Source organism: Drosophila suzukii, chromosome 3 (assembly GCF_043229965.1).
Source record: "Drosophila suzukii chromosome 3, CBGP_Dsuzu_IsoJpt1.0, whole genome shotgun sequence".
In the NCBI taxonomy this organism is placed as follows: Eukaryota; Metazoa; Arthropoda; class Insecta; order Diptera; family Drosophilidae; genus Drosophila; species Drosophila suzukii.
In genome coordinates, this window is record NC_092082.1 from 66,650,046 (window position 1) to 66,666,254 (window position 16,209).

Consider the following 16,209-nt stretch of genomic DNA (forward strand, 5'->3'; position numbering starts at 1 on the left):
GAATCAAAGGGATTCACCATCGGGGTATCGTAAAAACGCCGACGATTTCACACTCACCTCTTTGGGGCGTAATAAAAATTAAACGGTAGCTAGTTAGGAGGCATTCTTGGATCCGTATTGTATTGTTTGCATTGATTTCGGGGCGGCATCGGGCTCTATCCGTTTTATGTGCCATATTTTCATTAACAAACCAGAGTTTTCGTGGAAACACGAGGGCGACTGCGAGGACGGCACTTTTGAAGGCGATTCTGACCTGGGAATGGGCCTTCCCAGAAAGCGGATTGGCAGTGGGACCCGGGTTCCAAGGCTTCTGCTAATTAAAGCACACAAAAATGTTAATTTGTGAATTTGTTCCGGGGCAGGCGTTGATGGGAATCAATCGCAATGCCACACACACGCGAAAAGCTGCCCCATCACGATCATCGATTGCCCATTGGAACCAAGCCACCACCTCGATTATCACCGATAAGAACTGGTCCCTTGATTGATGGCTCTCGTTCCGCAGCTGTTTGATTTAAAGTAAAAACTGTGCCACACATCACGATCATGTCGGATGTAGGGCCAGCAAATAAATTACAGGCTAATCACCAATAATGAATCGCAAAGCCAAAACGCGACTGTAAATTAAAATGTTTACGCGGATAAGTTATTGCGTTGATGGCAATGAATATTCATGATGCGGTCGAGAGCGGCCTTTTAAATTAAATAAAAATAAATTAAGGCATCTTGCCTCTCACTAATCAAATTAATTAATTATTTACCTTTGAAAGTCACCGAAACGCGGCCATAATAAATTCAAAAAAGCGATAGAAATTAGTGGCATCAGACCAATGGCTGACCATATGGAACTAATCACTGTTTATTAGCTCGGCCAAATGAACAACGAATTTGCATGAACTGCGGCTCTGACAACAAATAAATTTGCAATGAAATAACATAAATAAGTCATAAACTATATGTTGATTGAGAAAATAAGTCATTTCATTTGAGTAAAGTGACGATTTTTATAATGTTAATGATTTTAGAAAAAATATAATCTTGATAAATTTCAAAATGATACAAACAAGATTATTGAATTATAAATAAGTCATCAATTCTTAGAAAAATGCATGTCGTAAACATACATAATAAATATTTAAATCGATCAAATATTAGTATTTGCTGATGGTTTATTATTTCAAATCTAAGATATTAGCTAAAAGATTTTCCCTTATAGCTACTGTTTCTTGTAGTAAACCCACGCGTTAACCCAATGCCAAAAATTTTAATTTCACTCATATTTAATTGCCTGAAATAAGCGAATGGCACTAAATAAAAACGAAGATGAGATTTATGCTGCAATTTGCGTAAAATTATGTTAATTGCTGCATGGCGGGTGAAGGAGGTGGTTGCAGTGGAGGGTGGTGCAGTGGTGCGATGGTGGATGATCTGCAACCACGGCAACGCCACTTCAGGTTTTTCTTGCACTCGAGCGCGAAAATATCATTGATTTAAATTAATGGACATGTCAGGCAATTAATAAATGCAAACAGCATGGAAACCGCGACGGAATAGACGACTTTGTATTCAGTGGAGCTCTTTGGGATGAGGGGTTGCAGTTTTCGAGTTTTCGGAAGGGGAAAACCAGCAAAACAGCACTATTAGCTGAGAAAAATAAAAATGTAAATACAGTCTTATTTTAAGAAAAACCCGAGGAAAAAATGCGCAGATAATTATGTTAAAAGATAAACTGATAATTCACAAAATTAAATGGAACTAAGGTAAACATTGCACTTGAAGTTCATTTCATATACCGTTTTGTGTCTTAAAATGTTTTGTACACATTTAAATTTATTGAAACTAATTTAGGATGGGATAGGTAGTTTATAAAACAAAAAGCTTTATGTACTCTCATCAAATTTATAAACCCCCTCTATTTTATTTAATTTCATATTGAAGTTTCACTTTACCTTCTAGTAAAGTGGATGTTCTGTTTTTGTGCGATCTATTAATATTTAATTTAATTTAATTTGTAATATCATCACGGATTTCATTTAATTAAACAATGAAAGTATATAAGTGGTTCAGCCTATTCTGCTGTTAATGTGGAACTGCAGTTTTGGATCGATCTATTAGTTGTTAATTCATCCGAATTCTCCATCCCCATCCGGTTCTTTGGACACGGTGCCAATCAAATCCATGCAGAGTCCTCAAATTGGCAAATGGCATGGGGAAAACGCACCCCTCTGTGAAGTACTCATGGATTTAATAGAGTCATAAATATGAACTGCAAATTTCCATCGCCCAGCTGCAGCATTTGGTGGCGATTTCACGCTGGCAATCAGTTTGCCTTTGACTCCCTGGCACATTGTCTCCTCAATATTTATTGAGTCCTGCCCGCAGAGCCCTCGAGATCCTAATGAGTTTTCAATTAAGTGTGACACGGGCATTGTCTGTGCCGGGAAATTGGGATGAGGATGCAGCCACCCCAAGTCGGAATATCACGTATACGCCGCATTTGTCACGGCAGGGTGCAAACCCTTTTCGCCTTTTCCACTCGACTGCAGGGATTTAATTTGTTTGCATTAAAATGACATAAATCTCAGTACAGCCCCAAAAATTGCCCACTCATCTCGCATGCGCCAAGTGGCACTGATACCGAGGGCCAACTTCAAAAAGAACCCTTTTCCGGCGTGAGTAGTGCGAGTATCCACTGGATTCGTTAGTCAGCAGAGCATTTCCACTGTCGCGGCACTCGCCATTTTCACACTCATGCAGCTAATGAGCAATAGAATTAAATGAAAATGCCACAGAGGAAAAGCCAACAAGAAAAGGCAGCGACGGCGACAAGGCGGCCAAGAAATCGATTTGGTCAATTTGTTATTGTTGCACTCGCCTTCTGCTGGTTGCCTTACACTCTTCTTAAGCCTACACAGAGAGAAAATGGAGTAAAAAATGTTTAAGAGTGAAAATAAATAATATTTTTTTTATTGGCTGTTTACAAGTAGATAATCATTAAATAAATCACATTGTTTTGTAAAATAGAAAAATACATATTTCTTATCATTAAAATATTTTTGATATATATACATTGTTTTAATTGCTGGTTATGGTGAAAAAAAATTAAACGTTCATACCAGCAATTTTGATTTATTTTAAATTATCAAAGAATTTGTTATAATTATTTGTTTTAAGGAAATATCTCGTGTCTTCAACGAATTTATATATACCAGTTTGTTTCAAATTACTCGGAAAATAAATTATGCGTATTTTTGCAATCAATACTCGTATTTTAAAGACACATCTCTTGACCTTAAGAAAATTGTAAATTACAAGCCATATATATTCAAATTTGACTTTGCACTGGTAAGGACCTCAATTTCTAGCGGTGTACCTTGCCACAACCTTTTTGCCAGCCAAGAACGAAGCGCGCAAATCTGGAGTCGCCGCAGCTTTAGCGGCCAACTTGAAACGCGTCGGCGTCCTTTGATCAGTTCATATTATAAAATACTATGGTCACGCCTTAAAGGCATTAAACGAGATGGCGCTCTGCTCCACACACACACAGATACCGAGGCACCCATACAGGGGCAGAAGATGCTGCACAGAGTGGGGCAATAGATTCCGGCTTGCAAGTTCTTTGTTGCATCTTCTGGCTTCTTCTTGGCCAGAACCAGAACCAGAACCAACTCATCGTGATGAGGCCGAAACCCGAAGCGGGCTGAGATCGGCGGAGGGACAGGAACAGGAATCGGAATCGCTGCTTCCACATATGGGTTCGCAAAAAAAGAAGGGAGAGAAAACACAGAAGGGGGACCGAATAAAGAAAAACCCTTCCTCGCTTCCTGCCAACGTCTCCCGATTGAGTTTGTGGCTCGAAGCCGATCTCGGGGCAGCATCACAAATGCAACGTCATCTCGAGAGGCGCACGGCAATCAAGCAATGTGGTCTGACCCCTCAGCAGCCCCCCTTTCCCCGCCCCTGCCCCTGTCCCTGCTCATCCGTCTTGGCCAGGTCTTAATGCTCTCGGGGCGTTCGGACCACCAAACGAGCGAGTGCAGCTCAGAGGTGTTTGAAATGCGCTTTTTAACTGCAATGTAGTTGATTTGATATTCATACGTGCAGCGGCCCTATCCGCGTCTCCGCTTTCGGTGTAATTGTGCCGCTCTGTCGGCCTTTTTAGCCACAATAGCACTCAAATTAGGTAGTGAGGCAGTCGGGAATACCCTTTTTAGTTGGGCTTTATGTTATTTAAATAGCAATTAAAACGTTATTAACTAGGTACTTGAGTGCTTATTACTTATAATGTAGAAGCCTTGCATAATTTAGGAAGGGAATTCATATAACCATATAATAATAGTAATCATAATTATCATCTTTCGTACTTCCTCTTACAGAAAATATTTCAACAGATAACCAAGAGTTATTTAATTAATTTAATTTATTCAAATATTTACCTATCTCAAATTTTAACTCTGTAATATGAAAGAGGTCGAATCAAATTAAGGTTTTTAGAGTCAGAACAAGAACTTGATGACTTCCTTCTTTTCAGAAATAATATTTCATGAACTTCATGGAAATTTATAAGTCAAATTTTAGTTTCTTTAACAAGAAGTCAAATAAATTTCATATGCTTCTTTTTTGCAACTAATATTTCTTAAATTTAATGATCATATTTTATTTATGCACCAACGTTTCAGATTAACTAAAATGATGTTCAAGTTAATAAGTTCATGAGGCGCTTTACGCTCTTTGATGAACTTGAAATACCCTGCGTGAAAGTAAAACAACTTCTTCAATGGTCAGCCGCAGCCATATAATTACTTCTTTTTTGCATGCAAATGTTGATTGCATTTGCCCCCCAAAGAAGGAGAAGAACACCGGCAGGCAGCGTAAAAATAAAACATTGTTTCCTCTTGTCAGTCGGTGAGTCAGGCCCTCGGAATGGAAGAGCTACTGTAATTTCCACTCGCATTAATTATGTTAAACACAAGTCTCAATATTTAAACAAGCGACCCCCCGAAAAAAGTGCAGTCCAAATGAACCACTGAACCGTTTGTTTGAGCACGGCCAACGCAAAAGCCAAAGACAAAGGGGCCGCCACCGCTGATGCCACTTTTTGTTTTTATTTTCCCTGGTCTTTGTGGACCAGTCGGTAGCATCCACATAGCCACATTCACCTCCACATCCACATCCACTTCCACGGCATCGACAGCCTCATCAAAGCCGCCGCAGCTGGGGCAGCGCTGTAATTATCACACGTCGGTCAAAATCAACGCGGCCACGCGCACTCTCGGCCAAGTCTATTAACTCAATTAAGGGGCCAACGCACAAATATTTGTGTGCGGCATTCAGTCGAAAAAGTATCCAAACAGTGTTCTCTGTCGCATGTAAATACGAGAATCCCCCACTCCCCTTCAGGTCTTCTTGGAGGAGCAAGAGGTCCCATGTTGACACAGCACCGCGCAACGCGTATACGCCGTGTGGCACGTAGTTCTCGTGAGATGTGGATAGGCGGTGCACCACAAAAAAGATTTTGTGATAGGAACCTTCAAGAACTTGAATTAAATAAAATATATCAGCTGGAAAATTTAAATTCAAATTTTAAATAAACCAGGAATAAAATGATTCGAGTTTAATCACAATCCTAATATAAGAATTTTTAAAGAATTACGAAATAAAGTTCTTTAGTATTTAATAAATTATTTAATTATAACATATTTGTAAAATTAAATTCAGCTTATTTTTTAAAAAACCATCTGCCAGCATTAAAAAAATGAATTTCTCTAAAAAATAATTTTTAAGATGTCCTTCAGATTGTTATTTTTACCACAAATTGAATATACCAAAAAGGTATTTCTTCCAATAGACTTTCATTAATACAAAATACATTTTTAAACTTACCTTAAAGCTATGATCGACAAATATTACGATGAAATTATGTTTTTACTTGTAAAAGTAAATTTCACGGTGCAGTTCATCGTTGTTGTACACTGTACGTGTGGTGGCAGAGAACTAAGCCCGCCTAATGGGAAGCTGCCGATCAAAACGTATTTACATTCATTTTTTTAAACGTAAAAATATGTCTATAAATGTATATATTTTTGCCAATGCCGGCTTGAATATTAGAATCAGTTTTTTTTATACAGAACCTAAGGTTATTTTGCCCAGTGTAGACCTGCTGGCCCGGATCAAACTGCCCAGCTGCGGATCGCTTGGCCCCCTCTGAGCCAGGAAAAAATGAAGCAACAGATTGAGACGAAAGCACTAGCCCCGAAAATAGAAACGAAGATGAAAAAGTTAAACATTTCAATTTGAGCATCGCTTTAATTAGCATGCGCTTGTTCATTGTTTTCCGTTTTTGTGCTTTCCATCGAGCGTTTGATTTGTGTCTCGCATTTGCGTTTCGGTGTTCGGATTTTGGCTTTTAGCTTTTAGCCATCCCGGCTTGATTAGCGTGCCCAACGGAGGCTGCCCAGCTTGGCCCGAAAGCGAGGTCTCTTGGCCTGGTCTTTGACTTCGAACCCGAGTCCGAAACTCTGGAGGCGCACTCGCTTTGTGGGTGGCCCCTAAACGGCTTACTTCGCTCTGCTACTTTTTCCTCTGGGCCACCTTTTGTTCGGCCAGGGCTTTCTTGGCTATGCCGATGATTACTGTGAAATTGGCAATGTTTAATGGTCGCTACAGCTCAAGTGTCTTTTGTGTCTAACTACTTTTCTCTTTGATGAGTTTTCTTTTCTGCCGTTTTTCTTATTTCGGCACAAAACGCTCGAGTCGGAGGACTTTCTCTTTGATTCTCGAGTCAAAGGCGGACACTTCTGCGAACTAAACAATAAGGTAATGACTACATCTTGGTTAATCAAGATTTAAGCTAGAAATATGACAAATTGGTGGCTAAAGTTGTAAGAAAAGTTTGTCAGTCGTGGGAATATTTGAAGGGGTTTTAGTTAGTGTTGATGAAAAATGAAACCTACTTATTATAATGAAAGTAAAAATAGGGATGAAGAATATTAAAAATACTAATTTTTAATAATAATATTGTTAAAACGTGCAAACATCTTTAAAATAAATAGATCGATTTTTAATTTAAAGTATACAAACCGAACTTTTTATTTTTAACCCGAACTGTAAACACTAAAATTTCAATACAATTTGGTGTAATATCAATAATCCATTTACTTGCAGTTCAACTAATTGGAAATAATGACTTGCCAGCGATAATCCAGCATGCCTAACATCCAAGCGCTTTTGAATCATTTTGGGTCAATCGAACACACCCAAGTCGAGCGGACAAAGTAAAGGCGGCTTAAATGCATAATTATCGTCTAGCAATCGGTAGTGATTTTCGACATGCTACCAAACAGCCAGTCGATTCCAATCTCGTGATTTGTATCTGCCGCACAGGCAACATCAAGTGGCAGTGACGGGCATGTGTCAATGCTGCGTGGGTCGCTGGCTGGAAATCGGAACCGAAAGTGACTCCATGGCATATGCAAATCGCTCGGGACTCAGGGCAACTAAAAAACACACAAAAATAAATTTGTTTATGGAAGCTGTGACTACGGGCTGTGGCTGCCGTTGAAAGCTTGCTAATTGACAATTACAGACAAGTCGTTGTTACAGAAGTTGGGGGCTTTATGACAACGGAGGCAATACACTAGCTCCATACATACATTTATGCATACATTATTAAAGTGAAGGGACTAAAAAATTGATAACAATTTTGTTACCCGCTTCAAGCAATGATCAGCTATACAAAGGTATATCAAATAAATCGTATTCTTTACATATTGGATTTAAATAAAACCCTAAAAAAATGTATTTTGGAATAGATTAAAGATCTCTAGATCTTAAAAGATTGAATTTTAAAATCATATGTGTTATATTTTAAATACTTTTTATAAACCATATATGTATATAAGAATATCTTTGTTACTGAAAAATGTTTTCAAAATGGTACGATAGAGAACATTAAATTATAGGTTCAGAAAGTCACCTATTATATTTAAATGTATGGCCATTAATTTCTTATTGCACTGCTTAATATAAACTCGAGCTTAAACAGCTGGCGAACTAGTACTTATGAGCCATTTAGATACACGATGATAGTGACGATCTAAATTATAGAAAATCTATCGTTTCCGGGGGAGCCAATCAGGAACTGAATCAGCTGCCCCGGCTGCTTTGTCCACCATTATCCGGCAGCTGCCACCGAGTCGATAAATCAAAGAAATCGTCGTCCTGCATTTAAATTTGAATTTTAATGAACCCTTTCCCGGCACTTTCACCGCAGGAGTTTATCAGCGTGTGAATGGAGCCACACACAGATGGGAACTAAGAGGGGGCACAGGTGTAAATTGACTTTCCCCGCGAAGGATTCGTCGACTTCAAGGACCTGGCATAATTAACACGGCGGCTTTTCCCACGCAGCCACCGTGTGTATCTAATAGATACAATAATAGCCGCCGAGAACAAAGGGGAAACGGGCAGAAGAAATTAGAATTATAAAAATACAGAAGCGCTAAACGCGGGGAATCAAACGCACCGCTCGCGGCGAGACTCAATCACAAGCCGAATGCTCAAATATTTGTGTGATTAGTCCTTATCAACAGCCGCTCTCCGGGAGCATCAGGTAGTAGTGGTCTCTGGACCTTGCCAAGGGTCCCGGATAAGGTCGGCACCCAAGAACCCGAGAACCAAAGAACCCCTGAACCCGAGAACCCGAGACCAGACCCACTGCGGCTAAAGTCGAGCGCTGAGCCTGCGGTGGTCGCCGGCGATTCCTTTCTCGTTTAGCGTCCTGCTGCGACGGCAATTGGCTTCGATTTTCGATTCTTCGTTAATAGACCTCTGGCCCTTTGTCTTCAGACGCCTTGACGCCTTTGTGCTGCCGGCACTCTGCCGCCGCTGCTACCATGTACTCCTTTGTTCTCCGCTGTTTGTTGCAGCAATTCGCATTTGTTTCAATTAAAAGGATTTGGCGTTGTTTGTTGGGCCTCTGGGTGTCAGCGATTGCCTTCAAGTTGGCTAAGACGTGTGGACAATTGAAAATTGGCTGGCATTTAAATGCAGCTCGGTGTCGGGCGGCAGGGATCACACACTTGAATGTTTGAAGCCATCGATTTAGAGCCATTTCTTAAGGTCCATATTTTCGATATTTTTCGATATTTATCGATATTTAGGCAGTTTTATGCGAAAAAACATGACGTATGTCTATAATTCATTTAAATGTCTCCAAACTAATATCCGCCTGAAATCTTCGACCATAGTTTGAAATACGGTATTCATTACTCAAACCATTATTTAATATTTTTACCACACCTACCCGGGCAAATGTATAATATCTACATATTGAATTCAACATTTCGTATTAAATTTTCGAAATATATGCAAAAGCATAATATTCAACAAGATATATTTATTTATATTTAATGGCATTTCTTAATTTGGAAAAATTATATCAATGCAAAAAAACTTGATACAATGTTATATTACATTAAGCATTTAACGTCATTAAACGAATTATATTGTCTTAAATCAATTAAATTTACATTTATTGTTAAATACATACTTAATATAATATGTTGATGCTATGACAATAATGATATTCCGCTTATAAATCTCAATGTTTTACTCGAACGTTTTATACATAAATTTTAGTCACTTTCAATGTACAAATATACTTATGTACGAGAAAAATATTCGATAATTATCACATTTATATAGCCTTTTAGAAATTATAATCACAATTCTTAGAAATATTACTAATTGCTAAGATAAGGATTACAGCTCTGATTGAACTCGAAAAAGTTTTTAAAAGTGAGAACTAGAAAAAGATCCAATTTAAATTTTTTGCCGTCGGAACTGACAACATTCAGTTTCATCCTGGGGAAATGGCTGTGAAAAAGTAATGGTATTATTTGGACTCCATATAAAACGAATGGGAGTGAATCAAGTAATCCGGACAATTAGTTTCAATTAAACAAAGTGGCCCCTAACCAATATCCGCTAAAAATAGAGAGTATTCCTTCCCATTCAACAGAAACTGGCCCCATTTCCATTCTCAGACCCAAATTAATTTTCAAATGTCTTCAAATTTATGCGCAATTTTTATTTGCCCCACCGTTTCCTTTTCGTTTTTTCTCTTCCACCAAATTAATTGTTCGTTTTTCTTACAGCAAATTAATTGCAAACGCTTGACAATTAAACGCGGGCTGCCTTCGGGGGTCATCGTCATTAATGCTAACTGTGCGGGGGGTTACGAGCCCCACTCGCTGGGGGGAGGGGGTTTTCAAAGGGGGTTTCGCACTCCTCTGCCGCGGCCGCTGCCGGCGTCGCCGTCGACGCATCTGGAGTTGTGAAAACTTTGCAGCGACTAAAATACTAAATACAGTCTCGTTACAATCTGAGGAGCGTGCGTCTCGCTCGCACCCGCCGCCTGCCGTCCCTCTCGCACACCAGTCGCATGATGAACGCCATAATTACCGTTACGTATACGCCACCATTGCTATTTTTTGTTGCTGTAGCCGATTGGTGCTGAGAGCTGAGCAGAGCGAGATGGCAGCCGCATGGTGCTATCCTGCTCTGCCGCAGAACGGGTTTGCTCTCTCGCCAAGAGAGCGCAGTTATGATTTGATTGCAAGAGAGGGATATAGAGGGAGAGAGAGAGAGAGCGAGCGATGCGAAGCGAGAGGGCGAGAAAGAGAAGGAGTGGGAGAGGGAGAGGAGCGGAGAGAAGCGCGGCAGCAAAAGAACTGAAGAAATATCGACGTGTCTAGTTAGCAAACCAATCTTCAATCTAGTTTCGAACAGTTGACTGCGAAGCGTCGAGTTGAGAGGTCCTACGCGTCGTCGTGTCGAAGCCCCAGTGTTGACTGCTAATCAGAAGAAAATAACAAGATTCGAGTTCGGGACTGCCATCCTCAGTAGCCCGACGTCAGTGAAGTGATAAAGCCGTTCCACAAATATAAGAAATAGAAAAACAGTTTAGTGTTGCAACTAACCCAAAGCAAGCGAAATCCCCGGACAACAAAACCAAGTGCTGTAGCGAACCTAATGCTCTGCCCTCCAACCATGCGTCCGGCCAGTCCCGCCGAATCCGAGATCTCCGTGGGCGGAGCCCCCAGCCCGCTGCCCACGCAGCACCATCCGCATCCGCATCCGCACGCGCATCCGCTGCAGCATCCGCGGGCCAGCACCATCGATCTGCTGCAGCAGCAGCAGCTGCTGATGCAGCACCATGCCGCCGCGGCCGCCGCAGCCGCAGCAGCGGTCTCCGGCCTCAACCGGAGTGCCGTCGGCAACCTGCCGGAGGACTACTTCCAGCCGCTGAAGCGCCTGCGCATGTCCTCCTCCTCCTCGGAGCCGCGGGAGCACACGCCCAGTCCGCCGCCGGTGGTGCCGGAGCCCCAGACCAACCAGACCACCAAGTCGGCCATCGAGGGGGTCAAGAGCTTCTCCATCGCGGACATCCTGGGTCACTCGGAGAAGCAGCGGGAGGAGTCCGTTTCGCCGCCCCCAAATGCCGGCCTACTGGCTCCACCAGCCTCCCGACCTATGGCCTCCTCGGGGGGATTATTGCAGCCGCGGACGGAACCCCTTGACGTCCATCCGGCCGCTGCTGCCGCCATGCTCCTGCCCAGCGGACAGATTGTCCGGCCGTGGGACCACCTCCTCGGTCCCGCCATGCCCGTCCGCCCCTTCATCCCCTCCGCCCTGCTGCACTACGAGCAGCGCCTGGCACTGGACTACCACCGCCAGCTGCAGGAGCACTTCAACGCCCAGGCGCAGCTGCTGCGCCACATGGGCATGGACATCATTCCGTCGGAGAGCGGCTCCGACCGCTCCAGTTCAGCGGCCAGCGATTGCTGCTCCCCGGAGATCGCCAGGGATTCTGCGGCAGCCGCTGCCGCCTCCGCCTCCAGTGTCCGCCGGAGTCACAGTCCGCAGTCGTCGGCCCAGGCCGGAACCAATGGATCCACGAGTGCTTCGAGCCCCCCGCAAGGAGCTGCCGGAGCAGGAGGAGCGTCCAGTGCCGCCAGCAACGCCGCCGCCGTTGCCAAGGCCAAGGCCAATGGCACTCCGCTGGATGCACTCTTCCAGATGACCACCAAGGACTTTGACGAGTCACAAGGTAAGCATCTTACTTAGAGATATGAGATATAAGATAGATAGATATATGTCATAGATAGATACATAGATATGTATATCATAGATAGATAGATATAGATCTCATAGAGAGGCATTTCATATTGGGAAGAATAGTACTTTTTGTTGAGAAGATTCTTCTGTTCTATGTTCCTTTTAGTTTTCTATTTTAGAAAAAAACATTATTTTATTATTTTCGAGTTTTCTAAAAATTATAATTTACAGAAATCTAAGTATATACTAAAAGATTACTTATTACATTTCATTACCCATGTATGGTATACATTTCTGATCACTTAAGATCGCCAGCTACTTTTAGCCAGAGTGCTTCGATTGATAAATGTCTCAATTTCCTTAATGAATTTACGCGATTTCTTAATTAGAATAAAAGCTTCTAATTTGTTATCGTTTGGATATGGGGGATATTGAAAACACAGCAGCTGAATATTCAGCTTGTTATGATGTTTGCCATTTATCAATCAGCAAATTCGTATTTTGTTTAATTGAAATAAATGGCCCGCTTACCCCGCTCCCCACCATTTTAGAGTCTTTTGTTATGTAAATTCCTGAACCGATTCGATTTCGGGCTTTTAATTAATTGGCAGCATGCGCCAGTGGCAGACAGAAACAAATGGAACAAGTTGGCGATAAAATATGAGGCATTTAAGGGAATCGTATTTAGTTCTTCAACTTTGAAAGTATAGTATAGTACTGGTCACACATTTCAAAACGATAGTCATCCGAGGGCATTTTGTGGGCGTTTCAGTACTACCCGCCCCCACCTCCCGAAAACCTGACAGTGATTTCATGGCAATTAATGGTTAATAGTGCGCACTGTCCGCATTAGTATATTTGTGTAGTCGTGTCGATTCTGCAGCGATTAGCAACAATTAGCTGGCTGGTGCATTACCTAATCGAGTTTTGTTGCTGCGGCTCCTCGGCGAACAATTAACATGCCGTTTCCATTTGTTGCTACTCAAAACTAATGGCTGACAAACTCTAGCCCCGACTATATAGTGGCTACAGCTCCAGTCGTAAACATGTTTTAAAACACACTGAACGGCGATTAGCGACGACACCCGCCGTTGTATAATGCCGTATCTGCGAGTTTTAAGTTGACAAAATACACACATTACTGTTTATCATGGATTGTATAACGCGTAGACGAAATATTTACGAGGGATCTCTTTGGTTTTTCGACTTCGGAGGCGTCGTTTGTCTATCAGCAGCACAGACTGCAGTTCAGATAGGCAGCTGCGAGGATATGGGTCTCTCTTAACTTATGACAAGATCCCATTAATATCACTTACACTGCAAGGGAGATACTTCCACATTCGAAGGGAACTCATTTCTGAACTCATTTTGCGGTTGTATCAACTGGTTTTTTTATGTTTCCCCGTAAGTAAGTCCCAGACGTAGTGTCGCCCTGGTCTGGCCAAATCCTAACTGCAATTCCCAGTACTCGCGCCAAATTGAAACATAAAATCGCCTTGGCCAACTGTTGCTCTGCAGGTTCCTCGAAAACCGATCGGGTTTCCCTAGCATTCGGGACATGGAACCCTGACAAATGCGACCAAAACAAAACTCCCCCTAACTAAGGGCCATATTTATTGTATTTATGCCCTGTAAGTGGACACCTGAGAGGGTAAAAGGATACCCAAGTGGCCCCTGCCCGTCGCCCTTTCTCCAGAGATAAGTCAGGGAAATTACTTAATGAGGCCCCGATAAAAACAAATACGAAATAGCGGCGGAGAAAGAGGGAGAAAGGCTCGGAGAAAGGGAGGCGTGCAGTCAAGTGCCTAATGGGTTTTGGGTTACAAAACGTGCTCGAGATAACAAATGACCAAATTATGCATTTCGAATACATGTATAATGGTATGGAAAACGGGTATACCCACACCCATTCTCCGGGGACTTCGTTTGCATTCGGTTGGAGGGCATTTAATTAGTTTTTAATGTCGATCTAGTTTGTTTGACAAGCAATCGGAATGGGTGTGAAGCCATCGTCCGGCGAACCGGTTAGCCAATATTCAATAGATAAATATTTAAGCTGATGATCGCCGATCGTTGATCGCTGATCGCTGATCTCCTTCGATCGCTTTGATTGGCACCGCGCCCGGGATTTTGCACCAGGAAACGTTATGCAAGCTCAATCAGCGCTTTAAGTACGGGTCAGTGGCTCATTAATCAAGCCTTGGCTACGTGTGCCACTTAAAACTGATTTGTAGGTGTCAATAATTATTATAAATCACACTACAAACGAGACAAATGAGCAGCTGACTTGCATAAGAAAGCTGCGGTCGTCATTAGACCCACAAAGCCAATGAACGCCCACAACTCGCGCAATCAATCAACTCGAAATTATACACTTCAAGTCGCGAGCCCAGCTCTCAAATGCAAGATTTGAAATCTCAGAATAGCAACTGCAATTGCGCTTGCAATTGCATTTATAAAATGTATCAATCACGGCATTTAAATCAACACGCTCCCAGTTTGGATCGACAATTAAAGCCGAATGCGAAGGCGCTCGTTAGTAACCGGTTCTCCAAATGCCAGGCATCGCAGAATTCCCCTTGAATGTAGCCAACACTAATTAATTTGAAATTATATTTGCAACTTAAGATCATATATTAGGCGAGGCAATAAAGATTTCTCTAAATGCCAGGCATTGCAGAATTTCCCTTGAATAGAAACAGACTTGGGGAAACCAACACTAATTACTTTGAAATTATTGTTGCAACACCTAGAAAGCTTTCAGCACAGAATGACAATAACAGCATACTACATTACAATTTAAGGATAAATAAAAATCTCAAATACTAATCAATCTCTGCTTCTTCTACCATTTTAGATAAATCCCATTTGGACATCTTCTCGAACCGACCGCAGCCGAAGAAGAAGCGCAAGTCGCGCACCGCCTTCACCAACCACCAGATCTTCGAGCTGGAGAAGCGGTTCCTCTACCAGAAGTACCTGTCGCCGGCCGATCGCGACGAGATCGCCGCCTCCCTGGGCCTGTCCAATGCCCAGGTGATCACCTGGTTCCAGAACCGCCGGGCCAAGCAGAAGCGGGACATCGAGGAGCTGAAGAAGGACTTCGACAGCGTGAAGGTCTTCTCCGCCCACAAGTCCTTCCTGGAGAACGTGAACGACCTGAGCATCCTGAAGAAGAAGCCCATGCACGAGGCGGACATGGTGGGACTGGCCGCCGCAGCAGCCGCCGCCGGAATGGTCGTCCCTGTTCCGGGATCCGTTCCTATGGGAGGAGCACCGCCCAAATGAGGGCGTGGCCAGGTGCGCACCGAACCGCCAAGGCAACCTGATGATTGGTACAGAAAGTGAGCAACGAGGAGTCGAGTATTTTGTTTAATTTTGAGTCGAGTGCCGGGGAAGTTGGGAAGTTGATTTCTAGCCCATCGGACATTCCCCAAGGCACAAGACGGCCAACGGAAGTGCCAGGACATCCTTAACAGCTTCCGAGGCCAATAGGAAGAGGGCAAAGGCAACATTCACTGCCAAGCCCAAATGGAGAAAGACCAGCCAGGACCAAGGCCCTTTTGAAGGGCCCGCAAACAAGCCAGAACAATCATAACCGGAAACGGAGTGGAAATGGAACCAGCCAGAACCAGGATTCGGCCTTATAGCCAGGATCACATCGATTATATTCAACCCAATCGGCTCTTTTTAGAGCCACCAAACGGATGAGCAAAGAGACTTTGGAATTTTCTTAATAAAGATTATTAAAAATGATTTAATTAAAAAGAACTTAGTTATGAGGAGTAATGTATAATCACTATCAATGAATACATTTCTTTTATTACATTTTAGACTACTTTTAAACCATATAGTAATTCAACAAATGGTAGTTACTTCATAAAGACAAAAAGCAAACCATCAGATTCTCACTTTACCCATAGTTTTTATATTCCTAATATTATTTAACAATTCTTTTGTTACCACATATTTATACATTTTTAATAGACTATGGCCATTATGTTACCAAGATTTTATTACTTTTCGAACTTTGTTCGAGTTACAGAAAACCCGAATCGACAGTTTTGAAATACATCTGTATTCCCCAAC

General features: G+C 42.3%; 1 protein-coding gene across 1 annotated transcript; it reads left to right on the top strand.

Moving 5' to 3' along the window:
* Positions 1-10,780: 10,780 nt before the first annotated feature.
* Positions 10,781-15,872, top strand: lbe (ladybird early). Its single transcript, XM_036819301.3, has 2 exons — positions 10,781-12,112; positions 14,978-15,872. Exons 1-2 carry the CDS (start codon positions 11,035-11,037, stop codon positions 15,406-15,408), a joined length of 1,509 nt encoding a protein of 502 aa, XP_036675196.3. The 5' UTR covers positions 10,781-11,034; the 3' UTR covers positions 15,409-15,872.
* The last annotated feature ends 337 nt before the right edge of the window (positions 15,873-16,209 follow it).